Here is a 26,262-nt window from a genome sequence, read left to right on the forward strand (position 1 = left end):
ACGACCACCGACAACCGGGAACCCTCCTCCGGTAAGCATCACAGCGTCTAGTGACACACACACACGCACACACACAGCCGGGGAAGATGGTCGCGGTGCAGACGTCCCCTAATTCGTCCCCATCGGCGGAGTGGATCTGCTGCCTGGATAAAAGGTGGGTGAAAGCACTACATGACCCAGTGCCACGCCGCGCATCTCCACACAGCAACGATTGTGTTGTCTCTGCCCTCTTTCATTCATCCGCGTCAACGTGATTAATCGGAACCGGTGATCGCTGCGTGTGCAGTCTGTGACTGTGCAATAATAACGTGATACGCCTCATTTTGTTTTAGTATATTATCGCTGTCATTTCACTAAATAGACACCACTTGTCGCCCAGTTGTACAGACTGCAGTGCATAACAATACACACCGATTTTTTTTTTTAAATTCCTGTTTTTGTATCTCCGGTCAAAAAGGCGTTGGTGGCTTCGAGGTTCACTGTGGTGTCTCTGCACTGCATGGGTGATGATGAGACGCACATGGTTTATCTCTGCCTGCTTGAATCAAATAGCCATACATTTTTAAAATACAACTGTGGCGTGTATGCTAGTGATTTGAATAAAATACTAGAGGCCAGCCAGCGCAGGCAATGTATTTTTTCTCTCTCCTCCTCCCGTTTATCTCACAATGCTGCATGAGGCTACGTTAGTCTGGGCTGACTGAACAGATTAGAATAACCGAACATCCAATTCACAGTTTGTCTATCAACAGCTCAACAATCCAAAAGCTGCAGCGATTAGAAAATCGTTTAGTCCACACTGTGCCTGCCCAATTAACAGTAAAGCTCCCTTACTGTGCTGAAAAAGCTCAGGGAGAGGGCTCGAATAAATAAACACGATGAAGAGCAGCACTACAGTAATTACTCTAGATCATAGGCAGTGACATATATGACATGCACAGCACAGCTCACACACACACCCACCCACCCACACACCTATCTGACACATCCTCACATTACCAATGGCAACCTGAAGCAACCATCTTGTCTCCTAATCCTCACCTGGAATAAAACTGAGTGGATAAATGCAACTATTAGTCACTGATAAGGGTATTGACAACACGGCATTATACTTTTTAACCAGTTTAACTATTAATTAGTCACTGGGTTATTTTGGCGAGTAATTGATCGGAATATAAATTGTCAGAAATGAGTGAGAAAGACCTCTTAGCTTTCCAGAAGCCCAGTTGGCATCTTCAGATTTACAGTGTAAAAATCAATGAGTTGTTACCATAAAAGACATATTACCACCAATAGTCAACTTGAGATGCTGGCGCCTTTAAAATCTCTGAACATTCTTGCTTAAATATATTTTACAATCTGTAATCATTTAGAAATTGTTTAAGTTCCAGATTGCTTCAGTTTTAGTTGCACATATTTTGAACAATTTGCTCAAAGTAGCTTATGCTTTTGTAAAAATTCAAAGGGTGGTGTGATCTTTGCTGTGGTCTGGTGAGCAAATGGGGAATGTGATTGGTTGCAGACTTACAGCCACTCCCTATTTAAGAGGGCTTCTCTTTAGCATAAGCCATTAGCTTGGTGGTCTAGCACAGAAACACTGCAAATAAATTTGGTTTCCCAAGTTTAACGATTGTGTTCTGTTTTGCAGCTTTGATTGAGTGTGTCCTTCTCCTGCTCATATATCTCATAAAATAAACGTGCAAAATGTTGTTGTTTTTTCTGTTTAAGTCAGTGCTGAAAACATCTACCGAAATTAAGGCTAGAATAATTATGTTGGAAACTTAAAGTCACCAGTATGCAGTATTAGCTGGATGTTCATAAAGACACCGGGAACTCTGCAGGATCTTACTGTAGAGCACTCAGTGCTTTTAAGCTATCCACCTCTTATTCAATCAATATCTAGGAGTGTGTGTATGTGTGTATGCGTGTTTGGGAGCTTTCAACTATGCTAACTGTTGATGTGAGCAAGTGAGGAGTGAGGGGCAGAGAGGGGAGGAAGGTGAAAGAAAGACAGAGGTTAAGAGACGACTGTCTGTAATATATCTGTCCGAAGACATTTATTGCCGGTGGCTGTGAAGTATGTGGGATAAAATCTTATTTGCTTTGTTTTCTGTTGACCCAGGAGTTAAATAGCTGGTACACTCAACGTACACACAGCACCAAGCCAGATCCAAGTTTATATTTAATGCCTTTTTTATTGCAGGAAAATATTTTTGTCTAGCACTAGGGTGACATATCAAAGTAGTAAGTCTTAGCAAAAGCAATTCCTCATAGGTGAAAAGTATAAGTGTGCGTATTATGTAGGGTAATTTGCAAATCTTGCAAATCTTGATGAGTCATTTCTAACTCTAATTGGTCATTTGAATGCAAAGTGAGCAGGGTTTATGCTACTCAGTGATTTAACACCATCTCTGGTTGTTAGTGGTGATGCAGATGAGTGTCAGAAGAGGTTCTTGCATACAATCACATAATCTGTGTTGCAGTAATGTATTAATCCACCAGGCGAATAAATCTGTTTGTTTTGAATCTGTGCGGCACTTTGACAGGCTGCCACAAATCAACCTCTGATTTATTTGTCTGTGACCAGTGAATTTTTCCAGATGGTTGTTTCATGAAACAATCTGCATAACCTTCTGCTGTCTCTTGGTTTTTGTCTTCAGTGTGTCACGCTGGTCGATTTGTTAATCCTTTGTTTGTGTGTGTGTGTTTGTGTATTCGCACACGCCATAATTTGTGCTTGAAAGCTGAGATCTCTGCTGACACGAAGAGTGGGGGAGGGAGAGGGGAAGGCTGACAAAAGGAAGAGGTCGAGGAAGAAAGGAGACATGAAGGGAGAGTGGTAGAAGGTGAACAACTCTCAGGTCACATTCTTCTCTCACCAGCGGGGGAGGCAGATTCCTCCCGACAGGAAGCGAGTGAGCAAGCACAGGTTAGAGGACAAAAGGGAAAGGGTGAAGACTTAACCAGGGGACGATAACTGACAGAGCCGAACAGTTTTACTATAGACGCATATGTGAAGGGTGGTGTTTGTATTACCCATTCAACCCTGCAGAGTTCACCTCCCTGTCTCTCCCTGTCTGTGGTAGTGTGTGAGACCCCACCTGTCTCAACCATTAACCCAGCCTACTCTGGGATATGACACCCTGTTGAAGCACCAAGGGCCAATACACGAGCTTTAGGTAGATGAGTCAGAGACCAAAAAAAAAAAAGAAAGTGAGAGGGAAAAAAAGACCTACCTTTAAAAGCTCTGAGCTCGTGGCTGATATGGGAATGGAAGATGGGCTGTGCAATGCAGCCTTTGATCTGTTTTTATTGTGGCAAACCCTTCCAGTTACACGGTACAGGTACATTTCATTGCTTCGTGACACACGTGCTCGGTGTTTATTACCATACGCACCTACATGTGAGTAAAGTGAGAGTCACTCTTGCCTTTGAGCTTGCAGAGCAGACGTAAAGGGATAAATAGGGCGTTTGGTATGTGTAAGTGGTGGCACTAAATGCTCCAGGAATCGGTGCTTCTAGTGAAAAGGAGAAAAATGGGTTGCATTTGTCCCTTTCAGTCTTGCCTATCATGTTCTAAAAACAGGCAAGTCTTGAAAGAGGAAGAAGAGAAAAGTAGATGGAGATTAGAGAAAGGTTTAGAAGAAGCAGACAGAATGGAGCGAGGGCTGGGAGTGAGGGAAGAGGAAGGAGATGAAGCAGAAGAGGGGACTGAGAGGCTCTCATCTGTGAAGGAAGAGCCCACAGTGCATTAGCTATTCTGTATGAACACACACATATATGCACACACAGACACTCACACACGTGCAAAGATGAGTCACTATCAGGAAAAAAAGGGAAAATAAGTGAATGAATGGTGCTAAGTGCAGTGTGTTACTCTGAGACATTTTGGCTTGGTATTTTTGCACCACCACGTCTCAGAACAGACTGTTTAAGCTCGCAGATCAAACTTCTGTGTGTGTGTGTGCGTGCAGTCTCTTGTGTGTGTGCCTGCTTAGATGTCCAACAGTGACTTAGTTGTGTGTGTGTGTGCTCAGATTTAAGCGCATTAGAAAAAGCAGCAGTACAAATGAGATCTTACATCAACAGCCTGTGGGGGGTCTGAGCTGAGAGAAACGGTGCCTGCAGCTCTTCACTGTTATCACTAAGACACCAGGCAGAACAATGAAGACAGCGTGCTCTCGCACAAATATTCATAGATAATATTATAACAATAGAGCAGCCTTCTTACTTAAAGGGCAATATCGCTGCTTTCTCACGGTTTAGTCCATTGACTGATAATTGCAACTGTCTAACATGACTGCTAGTGAAAGCATACTGCAGGATTTTGATTGATTTGCTATCGTTCAGGCTGAAATAGACCTGAATAAGATAGATAATCCATCACGCTGAACAAGTTACATCATGCCAATTGTTTTTTGCACAACCCCTAACACACCTTTTTAATGCCTCGTGTGGGTTTAATGGTGGCTCTTCCTCTGCGCAGGCCTGCGGAGCGCTCGGGAGAGGACGTGGATATTATTCTGACCCGACTAAGAGAGGTCAAAGCCTTCCAGAGGTTCCCACCTCCGCTCCTACTGCAGATCTGTGCCTGTGCCTTTTATGAATGCCTGGAGAAAGGCATCACGTGTACGTACACGCACACTCACACTCACAAACACACAATACTGACAGGAATGTAAAATGATGTCTTTGATGCTGTCGAGTTTAGTCAGGCTCTAAAGGATTGGAGGAAATCATCATACAGTATATAATATACCTTTTTGTCTCCTAAGGAGAGAGCGCAGTAAGACTTACGATGCACTGGAATGCAAAAATGTGCCTAACCTTCTTCACTGCCTGTTTTTAACTAATTTGTGCAATACTAATATTAATATTATTAATTGTTCCTTGTATTTGCTTTTACTTTTGCTTATGTTGCCTCATCCTCTGTGATTTAGTTCAACTGTGTATCATTTTCCCTAGCTCTCTCCACTTCCCTGACACCACTATATAAGTATAAGTATACTATAAGTATACGATATACTTACAGGAGTAAGTATATACAGTGGTATCCTCCCATTACTCTGTTCCTCTTGCCCTATTGTTTCCTGGATCCAGTGTGTTTTATATGTTTTCCTTTTGGACTTCATGCTTTGTCTTTTTGATTTTTCTGCAAGCAGTGGATTTTAAATCAATCAGCCAATATGTGATTGAAGCACAGCTTTAATTCAGTGGGTTTAATAAAAATATTGTGTCAGCTGTTTAGGAATTACAAACGTTTTTTATTCACTGTCCCCCGTTTTCAGAGGCTCAAAATTAATTGGACAGTTCACCGAAAAGCAGTTTCATGGCCAAGTGGGGCCTGTTCATGTAATTTCATGACAAATTAAACAGACATAATGTCAGGATTTGATTAAAAGTCTTGAATTTGCATTTTATAGCTTTTCACATTCATTTTAAATATGAAGCCCAAAGAGATGTCAGTGCCAGTGAGGGAGGCCATCATTAGGTTTATTTTGTTTTGCTTTCAGTCTGTCAGAGTGATAGAAAAAAACTTTAGGGGTAGCCAAAGTATTAATGTGGTGTATTCTTAAAAAGGAGGACTGACCAGCTCAGGATACCGAAAGGCCTAAAAGACCACAGAGGGCAATTAAAATGGATTATGATAGAAGTATTTCTATGGTTAAAGCCTCTGTTATACTTCCTGCGTCCATGAGTCTGAGAGAGTCCAAGTGATTTAAGTAAATTTCATCATCAGAAGATGAGCGCAAGGGTCCGTGTATGCATCCTGCCTGTTTTTTGTGACTGGGTCTCCAGCTGCCTGTGTCTGTATTCACAATGGATTATAATCAAGGCTTATGAAAAACAACTTCTAGCCAAGTCAAGGACACTCCTGAGGAATAGGTGTATCATCTAAAAAATGTTAGGGCATGGGTACATAAGATTGACAGTGGAACTGGGTCACTATAGTGTTTATTGATGGTGAGACTGCTGATAGATGATAGAAGCAGCAGGATGAACTGTGAAGTGTACATGGCTGTACTCTCTGCTCAGATTTAGAAAAATGCTGCAAAACTGACCTGACAGTGTTTCACAGTGCAAATAGATAATGAAACAAAGCATACTGCAGAAGCAACCCAAGAGTTTCTCAAGGCAAAGAAACTGGATATTCTTCACTGGCCAGGTTAGTCACACGATCTCAACACAACAGCGCATGCTTTACAGTTGCTGGAGACTTTTAAGTCATAGAGAGAGCCACAAACAAGCAGCTACAGAAGATGGTTGCAGCAAAGACCTAAGCAGAGCATTGAAGGGAGGAAATACAGCATTTGGTGACATCCATGGATTGTAGACTTCACACAGTCACTGACTGCAAAGGATTTTCATCCAAGTGTTAAAAACAATCCTTGGGTTTAAAATCCTGTTAGTTTGTCCAATTAATTCTATATAATTCTATGAAATTGGGGGATTATAAATAAAAATGTCTTTTTACCGTTAATGCAAATTAAAGCTGAGAGTCTGCACTTCAGTCACACCACGATTGATTGATTTAAAATTCACTGCAGTGACGTAGAGAAGCAAAACTGCAAAAATTGTGTCTTTGTCCAACAAATTGTGGATCTAATTGCATATCCAATAAATACTTATAGTAGTGTAATTTAATGATCACAAAATCAAGACAATATTTAATGTAGCTACTTTAACACCAGCGTTTTGTCAGCGTTTTGCTTATTTGAACTCAAGTCAATTTATTTTCAGTTAAAGATAAAAATATTTAAAAAGCTTTCCTTTATAGGTGCATTTATAACCTTTTCAAACACATTTCAGTTTATTGCAAATATATTTATTATCAATTTATCATTGTATCAAAACCTTTTTGGCTGATGTCTCTTTCAGCAGTGATTGTGGTTTATCATCAGATGGCAGGGCATGTTTGTATGAGTGCTTTTGTCTTAGTGACGTTTTTTCATCGGCTCTCAATGTGGTTTAATGTATTTTACTGTACGCAGTGTTTCGACAGGGAGACATTGGCACCAGCTGGTATGCAGTCCTTTCTGGCTCCCTGGATGTCAAAGTGTCAGAAACCGCTAACCACCAGGTGAGAGTCATGTGATAAAGTTCAAGTCACATTGAGAAACATACATGAATAATGACTTGGATGCTTTTGGATTCTGTAGTTTCCTTCCTATTTTTGTAAAAATATCAACCATGAAAGTAATGTTACTTTCATGGTTGATATTTCCTAGTGGTCTCATATATTTTCTATCAAACAAGATCCTTTTTAAGGGGCTTCTACTCTGTCCTGTATGTTTGAGAGCTGAATTTGTTTGACTCTTTAGCCTCCATTTGTGCCTCCCTTCCTAAATATACCAGAGCGAAACTGCCACTGAGAATTTTGGCTTCCTCCTTACTTTAAACCCTTGCTGTGAGAGCGTGGAAATAGAGTTATACTATACATGTAGTGGGGAAGAATGACACGTGGGAGGAGAAGGAGAGAGGATTTGCTTCGAAAGAAAGACGGCGATAAGAAGCTCCTCTATTGTGAGACGTCCTTTTCATGTATGTAGCCCTAAAGTGAAATTGGTGGCCTACTTTCTGTGGCTATATTTGAAATGTCAGTTTGGACAGCTGAAAAGGTTTCCATAGCAAGCAGTGTATTTGTTTGAACCACTAAGCAGTGAGTATGCGTACATTGCTTCCCTCTAGCCTGCCCAATTATATACAGCACCAAGAGATGTTTGTCTAACAGTAAACAGCAGTTGCTCATATTTGGATTTATTTGCATTCATTTGCACATATTAATCTGTCTGCTTTCCATGTCTGTCCGAGTTCATTAAAATAACCTAATACACATTGCTTGTAGCTACTGCTGTATAATTTCACTGCGCGGGGATTCACTATGCTGCTACAAAGCATGTTTGCTCAATAACAAATGCTCGTCTGTTATAGAAACACAGTAACTAAAAGTTGTCATGTCTGTGTGCAGGATGCAGTCACAATCTGCACGCTGGGGATTGGGACAGCCTTTGGGGAGTCGATCCTGGACAACACACCGCGCCACGCTACCATTGTCAGCAGAGAGACCAGCGAGCTGCTCCGGATCGAACAGAGGGAGTTTAAGACTCTCTGGGAGGTGTGACATGAGATGGAACTTCATGATTCTGCATGAACTCCATTGTGGAAAGAGCTTTGCTTTTGAGACTTTTATTGTAATTGTGCTTTTAACCACAAGAGGGCTGTCCACTGTTACAGTGCCTTTTTGCACATCTATTAGTTGTGATTTATTTAAAGTATACACACAGTGAGAAAAATCTAAACACGATTAGTTAAATGATTCCTTTTTTATTTCTTTTAATTGGATTCACATTTCCTACTTGGGAAAATAAAGGTATTCTCAGATTTCCTTTAGCCTATAAGTTAATAACAAAATATTTTAATTCTGAGAAATATTAAAACGATGATTTTAAGGACATTTTAAATGCAATTTAATGTTGTTAAGCTGCTGTAGAGAGGTTAATCTGTTTGAATTGGTACAATTTTTTAATGTATATGCATAATAGTTTTGGTTTCTTAAACTAAAAAACTATAAAACTATATAAAACTAACTATAAAGTCCCAAAAATGCCATTACATTTTCTGTTTAGGCAGGTTACACAGATTCCTGCAATAACGAAGCCGCAAACAAAAGGACGTACTGTAATTCAGTGATCTGTATCTGCATGTCTGAAATACAGTTTTCTGCCTCGGATGAACTGTCACATTTTTCCAGTGAGGCAGCCATCAAAACAAAAAGCCCAAGGACAATTCTTTTAAGAAACCAGAAGATGCTTACTAAGTTTTCAGAGTATGTTTTCCCTTAAAAGTGATTTATGCAGCTTGTGTGGAGTTTACATGCTCTCCTTGTGTACTGCATGGATTCTCTCCTGACATGCTGGCTTCCTACCACAGCACATGACATGCACAGGAGGTCAAGGGATGTGAATGTGAGTGTGGTTGTCTGTCTTTGTGTCTTGGTCCAGGGTGTTTCTCCTTCTTTTGCAAAGTGACAGCTAGGATAGGCTGTAGCCATAATACCATATACTGTATATTCAGTAACTAAATAATGAGTGGTAATGTAATAATATATACAATCTTATTTTACACTCTCATCTAAGCTGAGTATTCATAAACATATTTAAACATGAAAAGATCATACACAGGGGCTATACACTAGGCAAGGGAAATAATATTGATATTTACATTACTGTGCAAAAGTCTTGAGCCACCCCTTATTTATTTATTTATGTAAGGAGCCAGATTTTTTTCTAATTGTTAAATTGCTCTTGAGACTTTCGGAAGTTCTTTGAACGTTTTTTCTTTAGCTATTGGCTGCTTTTTTTTTTTTTTAATTCACTCTCAGTCCAGTCCTTTTACCTGACTATTTCCATGTTTTTTTTCTTTGTTTGTTAAGAATAAGAATCAAGTACATGAAGTATTAAAAAAGTAGCTAACTCAATGAATGAATCAGTGTTGTGTCAAAATACAACTTAGCAAAGAATCTATTTTAAATGCTATGTTTGGGCAAATAGCAAAAATTAGCATTAGCATTTTTGCACCAATAAAGTGATTCCCATGAGCTATTAGCTGAAATCTTGGTAGATCTTAGCCTGATGTGAAAATTGTCCTTAAGAAATTTTGAGGAAACTGGACAAGTGGAGGACTAAAGAAGAAGTGGAAAGCTTAAACTATAGATATGCTATATTATAGGAAAGTCATGTCCTTTAGAACAAATATGTCAAAAACTTGGCACAGGACCCGAGAGATGCTTCAGACCCTTCAGCTGAGTTATGTGAACCTTCATCAGAAATGATCTAAGAGAAGGAGAAGGTAAGTCAAGAAGTTATTCTTCAGGAAGGGAAACAGGAAAATTAAGCTGAAGTATGCCAACTTACAGAAGAACATGGTGGAGGCTCTGGCATTGTTTTGGGGCTGCATTTCAGCCAGTGGTGTTGGGATCTTGTCAACATTGATGGAATTATTAAAGCTGAAAAGAATCGTCAGATTTCAATGCAACAGCAATAGCAAGTAATAGATTTGGTAATACCAGATATTGACTTTCGATCTCATTATAGTACTGTGCAAAAGTTTTAGGCATGTGTGGAAAAAAAGCTGTAAACAAAGAATGCTTTCAGAAATATAAATGATTGTTTATTGGCCCCAAATGTATTCTGCAGCAGAACGACGACCCCAAACAGACAGCCAAAGTCATTATCAAGTATCTTCAGCGTAAAGATGAACAAAAAGACTGAAAGTGATGGTTTGTTGTTTGTTTGTTGTTTGATGTGGGTGTGGCATTTTATTGTGTGACCCTCCTGTGTTAGCTTTGTGTGCTTTATAAATAAAATAAAAATTGGATTTGACAGCATATTTCATTTTGAAGATGTAAAAGCTCACAGTCAGTTGATATACCGCGTGTTGCAAAGAGTTACTATATCGCACAACCTACTAGTATGAACACTCACACAACCTTGCCCCGAGAGAGTTGGCTTTGTGGTAGATGCCTCTCCGTGGGCCTCCTTGTTGGAGTTACAAGCTCCATTCACTGTTTCTCTCTCAGAGAGGAAGTCGTGACAGAGCTGGGCAGCACTTCACTGTAACCTCACAATGAAAGACTGTGTGGTCTGAGCTGCTGTTCGGTCTGACAGGTGGTTATTTTGTATTGTAGAATCCAAAAAGCCCACTATTTTAGTTTTTCTCTTTCCGACCCACACTACGGTTCTCATCTCCATACAGTGATTGTGAGAAAACAGTAGTTTTGTTGATGGTCAGAGGTACTTATTTTTAATGAAATTGAAGGTAATTGACAGTTTGGTTATAAAAAATAACTATTTTCTGTCTGGTGTTTTTTCTTTCTTAATTTTTTTGGCTTTTAAATCAGATTTTAGGACCCCTCTCGCAAACAATTTTATCGATCACATTGTTTTGATTTATTGATTTATCTGGTCTAAAAAAAAAAAAAGACTTTTCCCCGTGTGACCGTGGATGAATTGAAATTAAATTTACTCAAATGTGATTCCTCCATTTTGTGCTACAGGAACACATGAGACCTAGATAAGACAATAATTAAAGCATGTGTGCCATCGTATTATTCAGCTGGTAGAGTGTGTGTGCGTGTGTTTTTGACTAAGTGCACTCTGTCTCCCTCTCGGCTGTCTATTTTAAGGACAGTGGACATAAAACAGAAAACATGGCCTGAGGTTGTTGTCTTTTGTTTGTTTTGTTTTTTTTCCCCAATCTTATCTCCAAAATATGGCTCTCTGTGTTTTATGTGTGTGCCCGTGTGCAAGGACTAATTTGTGTGCGTGCGCTTGCGGTGGAGACTAAAAAGCTACAGGATGAATGCAGTCATGTGTTTGATGAAAGGATGAAAGAAAAAAAGCGCTGCTCCATAATTCTAGTAAAATTGAGATCAAAAAAAGTGTTTGAATGGGAAATAGCCTACAGACATGTTTTTATATGTATCAATTACTGCTAATAGTTAGTTGGTCTGGACTGTGGTTACTTCATTTCTCTTTTCTGATTTATTCCTGTGCCCCTTTTCACCTGCTCTACATTTCTAATGCCAGCTTCCCCTCTCTTCTATTGGCCACGTTTCTTTTGTTAGCCTCCTTCCTTTCCTCCTCCTCTTCAACACTACTTCTGCCTTTCCCTTCTCTGACTACTAACCCCTTTTCCTACACTAGAGTAGCTCAGTAATACAGAGACTCGAATCACCCTGGTAACCTGTGAGAGAAAGTGGCTTGGTTCCTGGCATGATCGCAGTGAGAGAGGGTGAGTGAGACGGAGGCAGACAGTGGGGCGACTGTGTGAGTGGAAGGGAGGAAGAGAGAGGGGAGAAAAAAAGGAAGAGAGCAGCTTGTTTTGAGCAGGATGCTATCCGGTGGCGTGTGTGTGAGTTGTAAAGGAGCAGAGGGCAGCTCTCTGGGGTTTCAGTCGCTTCAGTATTAAGCAGCTGAGTGTGTTAACTCAGGTGAGTCGGACTCCTTGACTTTAACTGTGTCTACTATGTAGTGTGCATAATCTTTGCTTGTATGTTTTTTTTCTGTTGTTGTCTTTTTACAGAATGAAACTCCCTGGAATCACCTTTGTGCATTTTTTACTATTGACATGAAGTGTTTTAGCTTCACTAGCTTCTGGATCGAGTGAGTGCAAGAAAAACACGGATAGGGGAGCGTTTGTGTCTTTAGGTCAAACAGATGCTCTCTCTGTTTCTCTTCCAGTGTGTGTGTGTATTCCTGGCCGTTGTCAGAAAGCATGGGTTGCTTGATAATGACCTTGCAGAAGAGCAGTGGCACATTCAGACACAAAAGCTCTGGCTCTGTGTGTTTCATAGTTTCTGCTACAGAAATGTACAACTGTAAGAACAGCATCTGTACACATCAAAGCAGTCTAACCCTTGTCTAAATGCTATGTGTGTGTGTGTGTGTGTGTGTGTGTGTGTGTATTATATAATGTTGTTCTGCATGTAAATGATCTTGGTTGTACAAAGGGCTTTGTTTTGAGGGGCACTTTTGTGTTCAAGCAACATTGTGCGCTTTAGAGAGAGAGAGATGGAACAGGAATGGGTTTTGATGTTTAAAAGATGTTGGTGCTTTATAGATGATACCCTGCTAGAGGTGTTTTCAAGACTGATGTGGCCTCTGATGTGTGTTGCTTTTTAGAAGTATCGTCAGAGCCTGGCTGCACTGTTGGCCCCTCCTTATGGAGCCATGGAGAGTGGATCCAACAATGACAGTGAGTAGATGCACAAGTGGACACACGGGAATAGAAAAAGACACTCTGGGTGGTGCTTAAATGTTTATTCAATGAACGTTTTTACGCGAACAAACATATTGCAAGTAATAAATTGGAAATGTGCAGCAGATGCACAAAAAAAGACGGAGACTTCTGTATGATGACTAAAAACAGGAAGCAGGAGCTTTCCTTCTCAGCCTGTTAAAAGGATGGATGAGTCTATATTGTGTATATGTAAATATAAAATTGCTATGTTTCTTTTTTTCAAGTTGATATACAGTGCTTTTTTGCTTTTGGGAAGCAGAGCATCCTGTTGTGCTTTAGCATTAATCTTTTTTTTTCTCCTCAGGACTCACAGACAAAGACAACATGAATTCAGACTCTGCAAACAAAGCTCACAACAAGGTAAATGTTTCCTCCTGATTACATTTTCAACCTAAATGAAGTTCTTAGATTAGTTTACTGTAACTAAAAAATGAGAAACAGACCCAGCCTTAAGTTACAGAAAGCATGACTTAACAAAACTCTAGACCATCATAACCTGACTAAAAAACCCACTTTTGTCACTGCTTGTCAAAATATCTCTAGGCAGAAGTTTCTAGACAAATTTAGAACTGTGCAAAAATCAGCTGAGCAGTAGTTGTGTATTTTTTAATGTTTGAAGCAATGCTATTAATGTATTTTGAACTTAAATATTTTTCAGGTTAAAACCTTTATACATTTAAATGTGCAGTTAAGACTCTTGTTTTTCCATTTTCCCAGTTTTCGAGCCATGTCTACACTGTTTGCAACTTGAAGGGTAGATACATAAAAACCTGATAGTGATCATAATTGAAATGAAAAAGATGCAGTTAATTCAAATGCGTAAGTAAAATAAGTAAAAATAAGTAATCATTACATCAGCTCAATGTTTTGTTTTTGTTAACATCCAAAACTGAAAGTAACTTGAATATTTCTTGGAAACATGTCGTAAACCGGTCCACGGGGGTCATAAAATCGAGCTGTTTTTAACGCTGCATACTTTCATGTTTGTGAATGAACCAGAGTGCCAGAATGAATTTTGGAAGTGCGCGTATTTTCTGAGGAGAGACCGATGATGACTCACAGCTGTGATGCTCTGTAGTTATGCTAATGTTAGATAATGCATGCACACAGAAGAAAGATCCCATCTGCCCAATTAAAATGCCTTCCTTTGTTGTTTTCAGAAGCAGATGTGTATGTGTATGTGTGTGTGTACACACATCTGTCATTTTCCCTGCTGTCTATGCAGGTGCGGCCTATAAAGGATGTGTCTGCTTGTATGTGCTGTGTGTTTTGATACAGTTTTACTGTTTGAGTGATCCATAGTATACGTGAGCAGCATTCAATATCTGCCCATGTACACATTCACATATCGCTGTAAGAAAAAAATTGTGAATTATTTGGAATTTTTTGCGTTGATTAAACATAAAACCTGAGCTGAGCTTTGTCTAAATCATGATTATAGACACAGGCAATATAAGCAAACTGATGTCAGACATTTTTTGCACACACAATTCAGGCTACTGAATTCTAAGTGCTACTTGTTCTGTGCTACTCAAAATCACATTCTCAATTAATAAGATTTTAACTGTGAAGCATGGCGGAGGGAGCATCATGTTAGGGTCTAATTTGCCAGCTGAACGCTTGGTCGGCTTGCCGTCATTGAGGGGAACAAGAAGGAATTAAAAATTTTATTACTAAAAGTTTTACACGAGAATGTGAGGGCGGTAGGCCATGACATGACACTAAAATGTGCAGTCAACCATTTTTAAAATCATTTTTTTAATAGAAAAAAGAACATTGTACTCATAAATATATTTGATCAGTGTGTGATTATGTCCAAAAAACAGATGCATTGTCATAAAATTAGAATTAAATCATTAAAAATACATAAAGGTGGGCAATGGTTTGTGGAAGCCGCCATGTTGCCCAGCTATCCTGAATACAGTGGCCAAGATGGACATCGGCATCCTGAATAATTGCATTTTATACACATATACATATACATATGTAGCACACCAAAGGTAGAGGAAAAGAGAAGTCGTAGGCGTTGTGTCATAGAGTTGTGTATGATTATGTATTTAAATAGGGAGGGGTAAGAAACCAGAACTCAGTTAACAGAAATCTGCAATCTATTGACATGTATTGGTGATATATTAAACACTCTAACTTTAAGGTTGAGTACTGCAACAATACAATGTACCAAAATACAAAGGTAAGTCAACATCAGAGTGCTTTAACAAGAGGAGAATTTACCTTTTGGAATACCCGTGTTCTGATCTTAAGCAAACTGAGATTTTGTGGCTGTTTAACCAAAATGTCCCATAAATATCGATGAGCAAGAGCAGTTTTATGGGCGCGAGGCTCCAAAATGACTCTTCATCACCGTGCAGAAGCTACAGGAAACATCAATGGTTATTGTTGCTGCTAAACAAGTTACTAAATTCATTTCATTTCCTGGCCTGCACTGTGAGTGACTACTCAGTGTATCCAATAAAGAAACAACTGTGGATTCTTACTTGAGTCAGATTGCGATCGGACCACAATCCTGGATAAATAATGGTTCCCAAACTTCTTCTTGCCAACACAAACCACTTGAAGCTTGACCAACAAAATTAACAATCAACATGATGGATTCTATTGCAGCCTATTTTAGAAAAAAATCTCAATCTAGTCAGTCAGAGATTTAGATGGACTAGATGAAGTCACCTAAGCCGATGTCCCTGTGTTCTTCAGATCCCCTCAGAGAAGCTGCAGAGAGCTGGAAAGGTTCTCCGCAACGCCATCCTGTCCAGAGCCCCTCACATGATTCGAGACAGGAAGTATCACCTGAAGACATACAGGTATGTGGGTCTGCAGTTCTGTTTGTATTTCTGTAAAATTATGTGATGCAAGTGCTTGGGGAAGCTTTCTGTGGATGTGGTGTTGATTTACAGAAAATCACATTAAGTATTTTTAAACCTCCCCACAGCAAATATACAGTAAACAGTGTGTTTACATGTGTATTGCAGACAGTGCTGTGTAGGCACAGAGCTGGTGGACTGGCTGGTGCTGCAGAGCGCCTGTGTGCTCACTCGCTCCCATGCTGTCGGGATGTGGCAGGCACTACTAGAAGAAGGGGTGCTAAATCATGGTAATACTTAAGTCTGATGTTTCTCATCATGCATATCTTTGGGTTCATTTCTTTCCGTGAGTCATCTTAACATACTAAGTCAATTCCCAAACCTCAAAGCAGCTGAAAAGCTGGGAGACGTTATTCACACTCCACGCGTAACTTATCGTTTAGAGCGTAAATTAGAATAAAGTGTTATTGAAACTTTGAATCGCAAATTAGTTTTAGACTAGAGCCAGTGTGTCTCCATTTGGCTCTGCGCTGGAATGTGAGTTTTGAATCTAAACATCAATCATCAGGGAGGGTTTCTCTTTGAATGCTAGAGTAAGAATTAATGAGTTTCCAAGCATGAATATAACCAATCTCAAAGTCCTTCACTTCAAAGAACATGGCTGAAATGTTCTGAGATGAGAAAACAGTTCATCTGTATGCACACTCGTTTATATAGTGGTGTTTTGACTGTGTGTGCTTCTCTGCTCTCCAGTGGACCAGGAGCTCGGTTTCTATGACAAATACCTCTTCTACCGTTTTCTTGATGATGAGGAGGAGGACACACCGTTACCTAGTGAGGAGGAGAAGAGGGAAAGTGAGGAAGAGCTGCCGGAGACCATCCTCTTTCTTGCCCAGATTGGCCCTGATGCACTGCTGCGCATGATCCTCAGGAAATCGTCAGTATTATTATTTACTCTTGAAATACAGATTCAAAATACATTAAAAGCAACAATATCTGGCAATATATTGTTGCTTTTTATCCAATAATTAACATTCCCCTCTGATACCAGAGTGCTGAAGGGTTCGCTAATTGAACCCAGTCATATCCAGTCATACCAACATTCTTCATATAAAGTACTAAGCATGTGAAAGAATAGGCAGAGATCATCTGTAAGTAACTTTATTGATGTGCATGCATGAAGTCTTTATGGTGACTGCATTGTGACTCGCTCCTTTGTGTCTGCAGGCCTGGTCAGAGAACAGGCGATGACCTAGAGATCATCTATGACGAGCTGCTTCACATCAAGGCCTTAGCTCACCTCTCCAACACTGTGAGTTAGCTGGTGTGCCACTCTTTTACATACAGTGTACAAGATGCCAAGAACATTGTTAATACATCAGAACCCCACATCACAATCTTTTTATGTTTAAAAATGGAAGAAGAAGAAGATGCTACACTATTTATCTCGACAGTGTGGTGCTCAGTCTGTCCTGTGCTCGCAGGCGTTTTCCATGTGCAGAATTAATTAAATGTGTACTAGCTCCAGAAGTACTTTGTTGTTCTTTTTTTTTATGCAATCACATTACTGTCACGTGGAAATGTGTATTATACCATTAATAGGTCTGTAATAACTACAGAGATTATGAAGGTGTATTTTTATTTGGCAACAGTAATTTACCTGCTTTCAGGTCACTTTTTATAACCTTTAAAAACCCTGATCTGGGCATCTTCTTGTTTAGTTTCCATTTTTGTCTGCAGGGCAGCAAAATCCAAGAGTTTTGAAGCAGTTTGTTTTGGTTTGCAGGTGAAGAGGGAACTGGCAAGCGTGGTGATCTTTGAGTCACATGCAAAAGCTGGAACTGTGTGTGAGTCTTCTTCTGTCACAGAATACATTTTTCCTTCTGTAAAAAGGTCTTTCAGTCTGTCAGACAGTGCTGGTCCCCTGTAAGGACAAGTTGAGGCAACTGAACTGAACCATCCATTTTAAAAAGGGTTTCTAAGATTACTCCAGACAAAGTATTTATAGAACAGCGCAAAAAAAGTTGCATAGATCAGTTTTTAAATTTCCATTAGTGCTATTGATTGCATTGCAGTCTTAATGTGTATCTATCTTTTAGCAGCTGGAGCATGCTTTTAGAAACAGCCATCAGTGGATTACTCAGTAACACTTTATAATTCGGCCTGTGACTAATTGTCCTGTAATTAAATGGAATTTCGATGCATTTTATTTGAAATCACAATATAATTAAATTTACTTACAGATACTTAAAGGTAGGTTTACTAGAATAAGGAGGTGAGAAATAAATATACTGTAATTAAATTTAAGTAATGTATAAGTAACTTTATGTAGTGCATGAGTAGTTTTAAAATGTTCTTAAAATTGTGTTAATATTACTTACAGTAATTTACAGCTATATTGCTGTTTTGTTCTGCGGTGTTAATAATAATGTGCATATATAGAGAACACAGAGATTTTTTTCTTTTCTTTTTACTGTGAATAAAGAGTCAGTGATAATGTGGTGCTTGCAGCCAATTTTAAACTGAAACTAAATGTAACCTACTCCTGACCAGGTTATGTGTTCAGCAGATGTTACCACGGTGATCTAACCATGTAAAAAGAGAGAGCTACCTTCATGATAGCTAACCCATTAGCCTCATCCTGTGCTACACCCATGTAGAGAAAATTATATATTCTAAAAGGGACGTCTAAATTTAAAAATTGTGTTTGTGACTTGAGTTCTGACTCTAAGAGGGGATACATGCCTCACAATTTGAAAAACTTCAGGTGTACAAAATGTGTGTGCCAGGACTAATATGTGTTTGTTTTCATTACCTTTCAGTGTTTAACCAAGGAGAAGAAGGCACATCATGGTACATCATCCTGAAGGGCTCCGTTAATGTGGTTATCTATGGAAAGGTGTGTGGGTGCGCTTGAAAGGCTTCCATCCATCTACCTGCTTATGTTCTTTAGTTTGATACTTTAACATTGTTCTAGTTTTCTGCTTCATTTGATGATATTCAGTATGAATGTAATGGAGCAAAATATGTAGCTCATCAGATCTGCAAAGAGCCGAGCTGTTTTGTGCTCCCTGTAGGGCTGGGAAACACCAGCAGTGAGTTTGGCAAACTCTGCGTAGCTCATCGTGACTCATCACTGTGATTAACTGGCTTAGGGGATTGTACTCATACACCACACAACCAGTGTACAGACAAATACGCTGCACGCGGATTGATCACACATGTACAGAAATGCAAAGATGATTCAGAAAGTTACTCGTCCTTGATATTTTTCTTCAGATCTTAAGCTTGTAAACTGAGCATGTGTCTGAGCAAGTTGTGTATTCATCTGTGTGTGTCAGGGTGTGGTGTGTACACTTCACGAGGGTGATGACTTTGGAAAGTTGGCCCTGGTTACAGATTCACCTCGGGCTGCATCCATCGTCCTGAGAGAGGACAACTGTCACTTCCTGCGTGTGGATAAGGAAGACTTCAACAGGATACTCAGGGTAGGCAGACAGTTATCCCCGATCTGATCGAAGATCAGTGAAGAAAAAATGGTGGAAACATTTAGTTATTAAAGCCAGCATCTGCTTTCCTCCTTCCCAATGACTATAAATGAAGAACTGATGCAAGGCAGTGGTACACATGTGTATTTATTTCACATAGCAACCCTTTGTTGAAAAATGTGTCTGTATTATCAGGATCTGAAAATAGGGGAGGGAAAATATGCATCATCCTCCGAAGCTGTGTAAAGCAATAATGTCTCATAATGCTTTAATCGCTCATGACGCAGCCGCCCCTGTGATGTTTGTCTCCCTCCTCTGACAGATGAATGGTACTGCACTCATTTTGAAATATTCTATTCCGCAGGATGTGGAAGCTAACACGGTGCGTTTGAAAGAGCACGATCACCCTGTGCTGGTGTTAGAAAAGAGTCCTCGAGCCTCCACACTGGGAAACATAAAGTATGTGTTTGGGTGTATACACACTGTACCTAAAAGTACTTTAAAACTGTGTTTGCAGTATATGTGTATTTGTCTCTATTTTATTAAAAATATTTGGGGTTTTTTATGTGATCCTTGGTGACCTTGGCAGGTACACTGTGATATCAGGAACTCCAGAGAAGATTCTTGAGCACTTCTTGGAGACGATGAGGATGGACATACATCACAGTGACCCAGGTAGCAGAGCTGAATGATCAGATTAATTTGGGATCATATGCTGTCAGGATAGTATACTGCAGGATACTCATAAACTATAGCATAAATTATGAATTATTGAAGAGTGTCTTTTATCAAAAAATGTTACTAATGTGAACTTTAAAACAAGAAATTGATAATTCAGTATTTTCTTTACTATAAAACACGATATTAAATAGGATATTCTGCTGTGGTTTGAAAAGGTTTGCTGCTAAAAACGGCATTAAAACAAGTTTCAGGAGTTTACATGAGTCTGGGTTAGACTCTGGATTTGTACTATCTACTGACAGGATGAATGCATTAAAGATTAAATATCTGCTCGTTTCTTGCTACTGACTCTGCTTCTTCTCGTGTGTCAGACCCAGCAGTGGATGATTTTGTCCTCATGCACTGTGTCTTCATGCCCAACAGCCAGCTGTGCCCTCTACTCCTGTCACAATATCCTTTTTGTCTTTAAATTCTTTATTTCCTTCCTGCTGTATCTAAACTGTGTGTTTAAAAAAATAAAAATAAACCGGCCTCGTGTCGGGTGCATAACCCTGGTTTTCTTCACGGTTTGCTGCGTAATGTAAGAACACTTCCGGTGCCATTTTTAGGTTGTGAAACATCAGTTTCTGCTTATGGAAGTGCTGAAACAGCAGTTGAGCAGCTGTTCCCTTCACACCTTAGTAACAAGTTGTAATCCCAGTTGCACAGGTATTTCTTCCCTAAGCTGTTGTAATGTAAGTTTAGCACTGTGCAGTTAACGCAATACATCCCATGCTTTATTCATTTTTTTAACATAATGAATGATCTCAAAACTCACTTTATTTTAACTAAAGCTGGTTGAAAGGTACATTTTTAATTGAGGATAAATGGAGACATAAATGTAGGTATGCATATACCTGTGTTTATTTACTTTAATGGTTCAACGCTTTTCTATTTACCTTTAACCTTGTGCGCACGTACCATGTGACATCTCCACCTGGCTCTGAACAGGAGAGGTTGGAGTATGCACTCAACAGTAAAAGGAGAGCCCTGATTATGACCCTGCGCTGGGCAAACACACATACCTACCTGCTACAAGAGGAACCTGCTGCGATCTTTTTCCTGGAGGTGAGCACGTTGAGCCTTTCAAATGTAGGAAATCACACAGATCCTCTGCATAGTCTGAGTGGTTCTTCCTCTCTGTCTCCGTAGGAGTTGTATGGAAGTCTATCCAATGACTCCCGTATGCTGAGAGCTTTGAAAGATTTGGTACCTGACCTGGAGAAAGTCGTCAAATTGCAGTATGTTTCTGTGGGCTGAACATTCATTGTCATTGCTTTATGCACACGACAAATTCATTGCATCACTTTAAAATTTTTTTCTTTAGCTCCGAAGAGGCCAAAGTAACAAAAAAGGTACATCTGTTATATAACTTTCGATAAAATTTTACAGTCCACTTCACATGTCGGCTTCATCCGTAGTTATCTGGATGCTGTCATATAATTTATTAAACAGAAGACCCTAATACGACAGTTCAGCGACGGAGAGGAAAGGCTGCAGAAGAAACAGCCAATTAGAAATCAAGATGACAGTAAGTTCTGTGCACACGTGTGATTTATGTATTTTTTTTCTTACCCATGTTGAACCTGAAGGAAAAAGACATTTTGACAGCAGTTTGCCAAGTTGCCTTGGAATGTGCTATTTAAAGTGGATTTTCCTATTTTCATAAGACAGATTAGATAAGAATATTCCCTTTCCCTGCCTGTCATCCTGCCACTTGTGTTTGCACAAAAGGTGTGACAAAATCTTACGGATAGGTTGACAGCATAGATCCACAACACGATTATTTTCCTGTCATTCATGTGTGTGACAGCTGGCTGAGGCAGAGAAAGACCTCAGTCATCACTCTAACAGAGATGCAAGGGCTAACTTAACTTAACTTTTGATTTGATTGAAATGAGCCGGCTTTCATATTTGAATAATTCAGTCTGTGACTACAAAAAGGCAAAACCTTCAGTGAGCTTTGTGAGCTTCCTGCTTCTTCATCTTGGAAGCAGCTCTTTGTCATCACAGATCAGGAGCTGTCACATACCATATGACTGTATTAATTTCACGTGTGCGTGTGCAGTCCTATTGAAGGTGTACTGCAGCGATCACACCTACACTACAATCAGGATTCCCGTGGCAGCGACGGGACGAGAAGTGATCAGTGCCGTGACGGACAAGCTCGGCACTACCGATGAGCTCCTGCTGGTCTACCTCAGCTCTGCGGGTGGTAAGAAAACAGATCATCTTAAACGTGGACAGGCGTTAACTTGCAGCGTCATCTACTCGTAGATTAGCACTTTTGTGTACCTTTTTAATAATTTGCACGTGATGGTGTCTTATGTGGCGGTGAAAGCGAATCTGTCCCGATTTTTGTTACAGAAAAACAAATCTTGAAGCCAAATGATGTATCAGTGTTTTCTACTTTGAGCATCAATGGGAGATTATTTGCCTGTCCTCGAGAGCAGCTCAACAGTCTGGTAAGAGAGTAATGTTATGAACTATGCTGTTATTAAACTGCATTACCACCTAGAATTAAATCTTTTTGCAAATATATATGGAAGATACAAGAAATACACTTAGTACTTAGTAAAAAGTGGCCTCGAAGCAAGAAGATATTGGTTTTATATGCTGAGGGAAAACAATGAAACTGTGTTGGTTTTTGTTTTTGTGTGCTTCAAGACTCCTCTTCCAGACCAGGAAGGGCCCACTGCAGGCTCCATGTCAACTTTTGAGCTGATGAGCTCCAAGGACTTGGCTTATCAAATGACGATGTTTGACTGGGAGCTCTTCAGCTGTGTTCATGAGGTACCCTGCTCACCTTTGTGTACATTAAATGTTGCAAAGACTCTTGTTTTAGAGTCAGAGTCAATTCATTTTCAGCAGTTTTGCTTTTTCACAGACTGTTGTTAAACCGGCAGGATCTCTCACCTCTCAACCTGCTCTTCTTTTTGTTTCCCCTGTCTTCTTCCGCAGCATGAGCTGCTCTACCACACGTTTGGCCGCCAAAGTTTTAAACGAACCACGGCTAATCTAGACTTGTTCCTGAGGAGGTTCAACCAGGTCCAGCTGTGGGTCGTCACTGAGGTCTGCCTCTGTGGACAGCTCAGCAAGAGAGTCCAGCTCCTCAAGAAGTTCATCAAGATAGCAGCACAGTGAGTAGGAAGTGACTGTTAATGTGACGCACATCACTAAGTGAAGTATTTCTAGCTAACAGTAGAGGAAGCTGAGCTCGATGTTGTTGGTTTTCACTTTGGTTTCTGCTTGTGTGCGTCTGTCTGCAGCTGTCGAGAATTTAAGAACCTCAATTCATTCTTTGCCATCATCATGGGGATGAGCAACCCTGCTGTGAGCAGACTCTGCCAGACGTGGGAGGTAAACTTTATTGAAAAACTGAATAATCCGCGAACAGTTATGCTGTGAACCAGATCTGCATGCTGCTGTTGCTTAAATCCTCGATTCACTGAGATGCCATCTGCTTTTCCTGACAGAAACTTCCCACCAAGTTTAAGAAGTTCTATGCTGAGTTTGAGAACATGATGGTGAGTTTCATTTTCAGGTCTATTGAAATTCATTATGCATAAACTTTTAGTTGTATTCAACCATGCTAATACTGCCGCTTTGGTTTTATAAGTCTCCTGCTGTCTCCTCAGAGTAAAACAGATCCTTCTTCTGGAAATATTTTTTTTCTTTGTGAATGTATCTGGTTTTCAGTGATGAGTATTACAAACAAAATTAGGTTCAAACCTGTTTTCTTGGTGACAGAGAAGAAAACAGGTTTTTAATTACAGGACAAGCACAAAATAATGGAGGGAAAACCAACTGCATGGCTGTTCACTCACCAGCCATTTCATTAGGTACACCTTACTAATACCAGGTTGGACAACCTTTTGCCTTCAGAAAAGCTTTAATTCTTTTTGCCACAAATTCAACAAGGTGCTGAAAACATTCCTCAGAGATTTTGGTCCATATTGATATGACGTCCCTTTAAGTGGTCATAAAAGGATATACATTGTCAGAAACAGTATTCATGTATGCTGTGACATTTAAATGATGCTCAGTTGGTGTTAAGGAGCCCAAAGTAAATATCCTGCACACCTTACATCACCACCAACAGCCCGAACCGCTGATATAAAGTAGGAAGGATTCATGATTTTATGTTTTTTATGCTGAATTCTGACTAGCATCCTAGAAGTCCTAGAAGGAAGTTTGTGCAGTTTGTGAAAACTCAGATGAGCCTGTATGGCACCATCAACTATACTACTGTATCACTTAAATAACCCTTCTTCCTCATTCTGATTCTTGGTTTCAATTTCAGCAAGTTGTCTTGACCATGTTATCATGCCTAAACGCATGAAGTTGCTGCCATGTGATTGATCAATCAGATATTTGCTTCAATGGCCAGTTAAAAGGCATGCCTAATAAGTGGCTGGTGGCATAACAGTATGTGTTTTAAAGAAAAAAAACTTGATCTATAAATGTATCTAACACCAGAAACTTGTTTGGCAATAGGACCCATCAAGGAACCACCGGTCCTACCGACTTACTGTTACCAAACTGGAACCACCGATTATCCCCTTTGTGCCACTTCTTCTAAAAGGTATGACTCAGTACAGGGCTTTACAGGGCTTTAGGAAGTACTTATTGAAATGGAAGATTTGGGTTGTGCTTCATTTTAACCTATTTCTTTACAGATATGACATTTACACATGAGGGCAACAAGACATTCATTGACAACATGGTCAATTTTGAGAAAATGGTGAGTTCCTTTTCACAGAAAGAAGAGAGAGCATGTTTTATGCATGCAGTTTTCTTAGTGCCGTGTTGTTCTTCATTCATGTTTGCACAGTATCTAAAGCTGTTTTCTATTTGTTCCATCAGCGTATTATAGCAAACACAATTCGACAAGTGAGACACTGTAGAAGCCAGCCATTCAGTAAGTCTGCTTATTATTCATGAACACACTTTTATCTTCTAATCTGTTGGCCTTGCAGACAGACTGTAAACAATCTTTCCCGTCAAAGTTTTTTTTTGTCTGCTTTATCTCTGCCTAATGTTAGATCCTGACATTTGCCAGCCGAACAAGAATCAAGCGGAGGTCCGGGGTTACGTTAGGAAGCTCTGCGTGATTGACAACCAGAGGGCGCTGACGCAGCTCTCCTACCGGCTGGAGCCTCGGCGGACATGAGCTCCAGATCCTCCACCACAACGCCTTCTCTGTGATGTTAGCATAAAAAAACTATATAAAATAAATCAACACAACAGTAGCAAATCGCAGCATTCAGTGGCTTTAGTGTTATTATGGACTATTAAGGACTGTGCCGTGAAAAGCCTCTTCTCCCTGAACAAACAGAAGCCGTTCAGCTGCTCTCTTGTCGCCGTGTCTCAGTCAACAGGCTGAGGGTTCATATCGTACTAATTATTACTGTTTGGGACCTGTTAGATAGAACTGTAATGTATAGAACTTGAATCAATATCCTGCATGACTGAAATTCATAGACCTTGTGTTCTATACAGTGGATTTCTATCAGAGTGTCCTGTAATGTCGTGCTACCCCAAATGAGCCCTAGTTTACAATAAAGTACTGTACCTGCCTGTAGAGCAAATCGTTCTATCCTGATGATCCCACTCATAGACCCAAAACAGGAAACCCCACAAACTGTAGTGATCGAGACTCTTTGTTTACCCTGGTCAATATTAAATCTCAAAGAGCATACTTACTTTATAATCTAAATAAGTCTATAAGGACCTTTGAAAATCTGTAGGATTTGATGTCCTTTAGGTAAATATCAGTGTCCATTAATTAGTTAGACACTTTAAACCTACTTAACAGAGTATTAGTCGGATTAAATCCTTAATGGTATTACCGGCAGTGTTCAAATGGGTCACTGTAGTATTTATTGTGAGTTTTATTTGGAATTAGGGTGCAGCCAAGCCCTTAAACCATCCCGGATATGTTCTGCTGTCAGTTGCAATGTCTTAGATTTGGACCGACTGCAGCTACAGAGTCTAACTTACACTTTGAGGGGAAAATCTTGTCATCTCTACCAGTTGTGTTCAATCCATGTAATTTTATTTTTGTATATGTGCGTGTAGATTTTGAGTGCGTTCTTTACAAGTGTCATTAATTTTGCTTTGATCTCAGGAGCTTTTGCTGTGCTGGTGTGTGTTGAGAACTGCAGCGAGGCTGCCTTTTCCCAAAGCAGCCTCTAACTGTACTCTGTGTAGTCTGCCTTGTAAATAAAAATAGCTAATTTAACAGTTCTAATGGTTTGGTAACCTTCTTGAGACTGTGATATTTCAGTGCGTGTGGTGGAGCTGAAGGGATGATGTTGTTGGAAAATCTGTCGTGCAAAGAATATCCAGCAAAAATCAAAAATATTTCAGCCGCCACTGGAGAAGCCCGCCGCCGAGCTTTTTGATTTCAGTTGACGTCTGAAGACAGGTAC

The 26,262-nt window shown here is 39.9% G+C and overlaps 1 protein-coding gene across 2 annotated transcripts; it reads left to right on the forward strand.

The window, feature by feature from the left end:
- On the forward strand, positions 1-26,067 carry LOC134617507 (rap guanine nucleotide exchange factor 4-like). 2 transcript variants are annotated; one of them, XM_063462768.1, is made up of 30 exons: positions 1-154; positions 4,487-4,629; positions 6,993-7,081; positions 7,970-8,116; positions 12,684-12,756; positions 13,106-13,161; positions 15,514-15,620; positions 15,789-15,910; positions 16,374-16,557; positions 16,848-16,932; positions 17,407-17,467; positions 18,443-18,519; positions 18,962-19,108; positions 19,473-19,567; positions 19,698-19,783; positions 20,161-20,239; positions 20,746-20,896; positions 20,981-21,069; positions 21,156-21,183; positions 21,284-21,359; positions 21,897-22,043; positions 22,196-22,293; positions 22,496-22,621; positions 22,790-22,968; positions 23,098-23,188; positions 23,305-23,355; positions 24,326-24,413; positions 24,508-24,572; positions 24,695-24,749; positions 24,874-26,067. In XM_063462768.1, the coding sequence occupies exons 1-30, from the start codon at positions 87-89 to the stop codon at positions 24,999-25,001; spliced, it is 2,991 nt and encodes a 996-aa protein (XP_063318838.1). In that variant the 5' UTR covers positions 1-86; the 3' UTR covers positions 25,002-26,067. The 2 variants fall into 2 exon arrangements, with proteins under 2 accessions (XP_063318838.1, XP_063318839.1); XM_063462769.1 differs by lacking the exons at positions 1-154; positions 4,487-4,629; positions 6,993-7,081; positions 7,970-8,116 and adding an exon at positions 11,552-11,992.
- The last annotated feature ends 195 nt before the right edge of the window (positions 26,068-26,262 follow it).

Source organism: Pelmatolapia mariae, linkage group LG18 (genome assembly GCF_036321145.2).
Source record: "Pelmatolapia mariae isolate MD_Pm_ZW linkage group LG18, Pm_UMD_F_2, whole genome shotgun sequence".
NCBI lineage: Eukaryota > Metazoa > Chordata > Actinopteri > Cichliformes > Cichlidae > Pelmatolapia > Pelmatolapia mariae.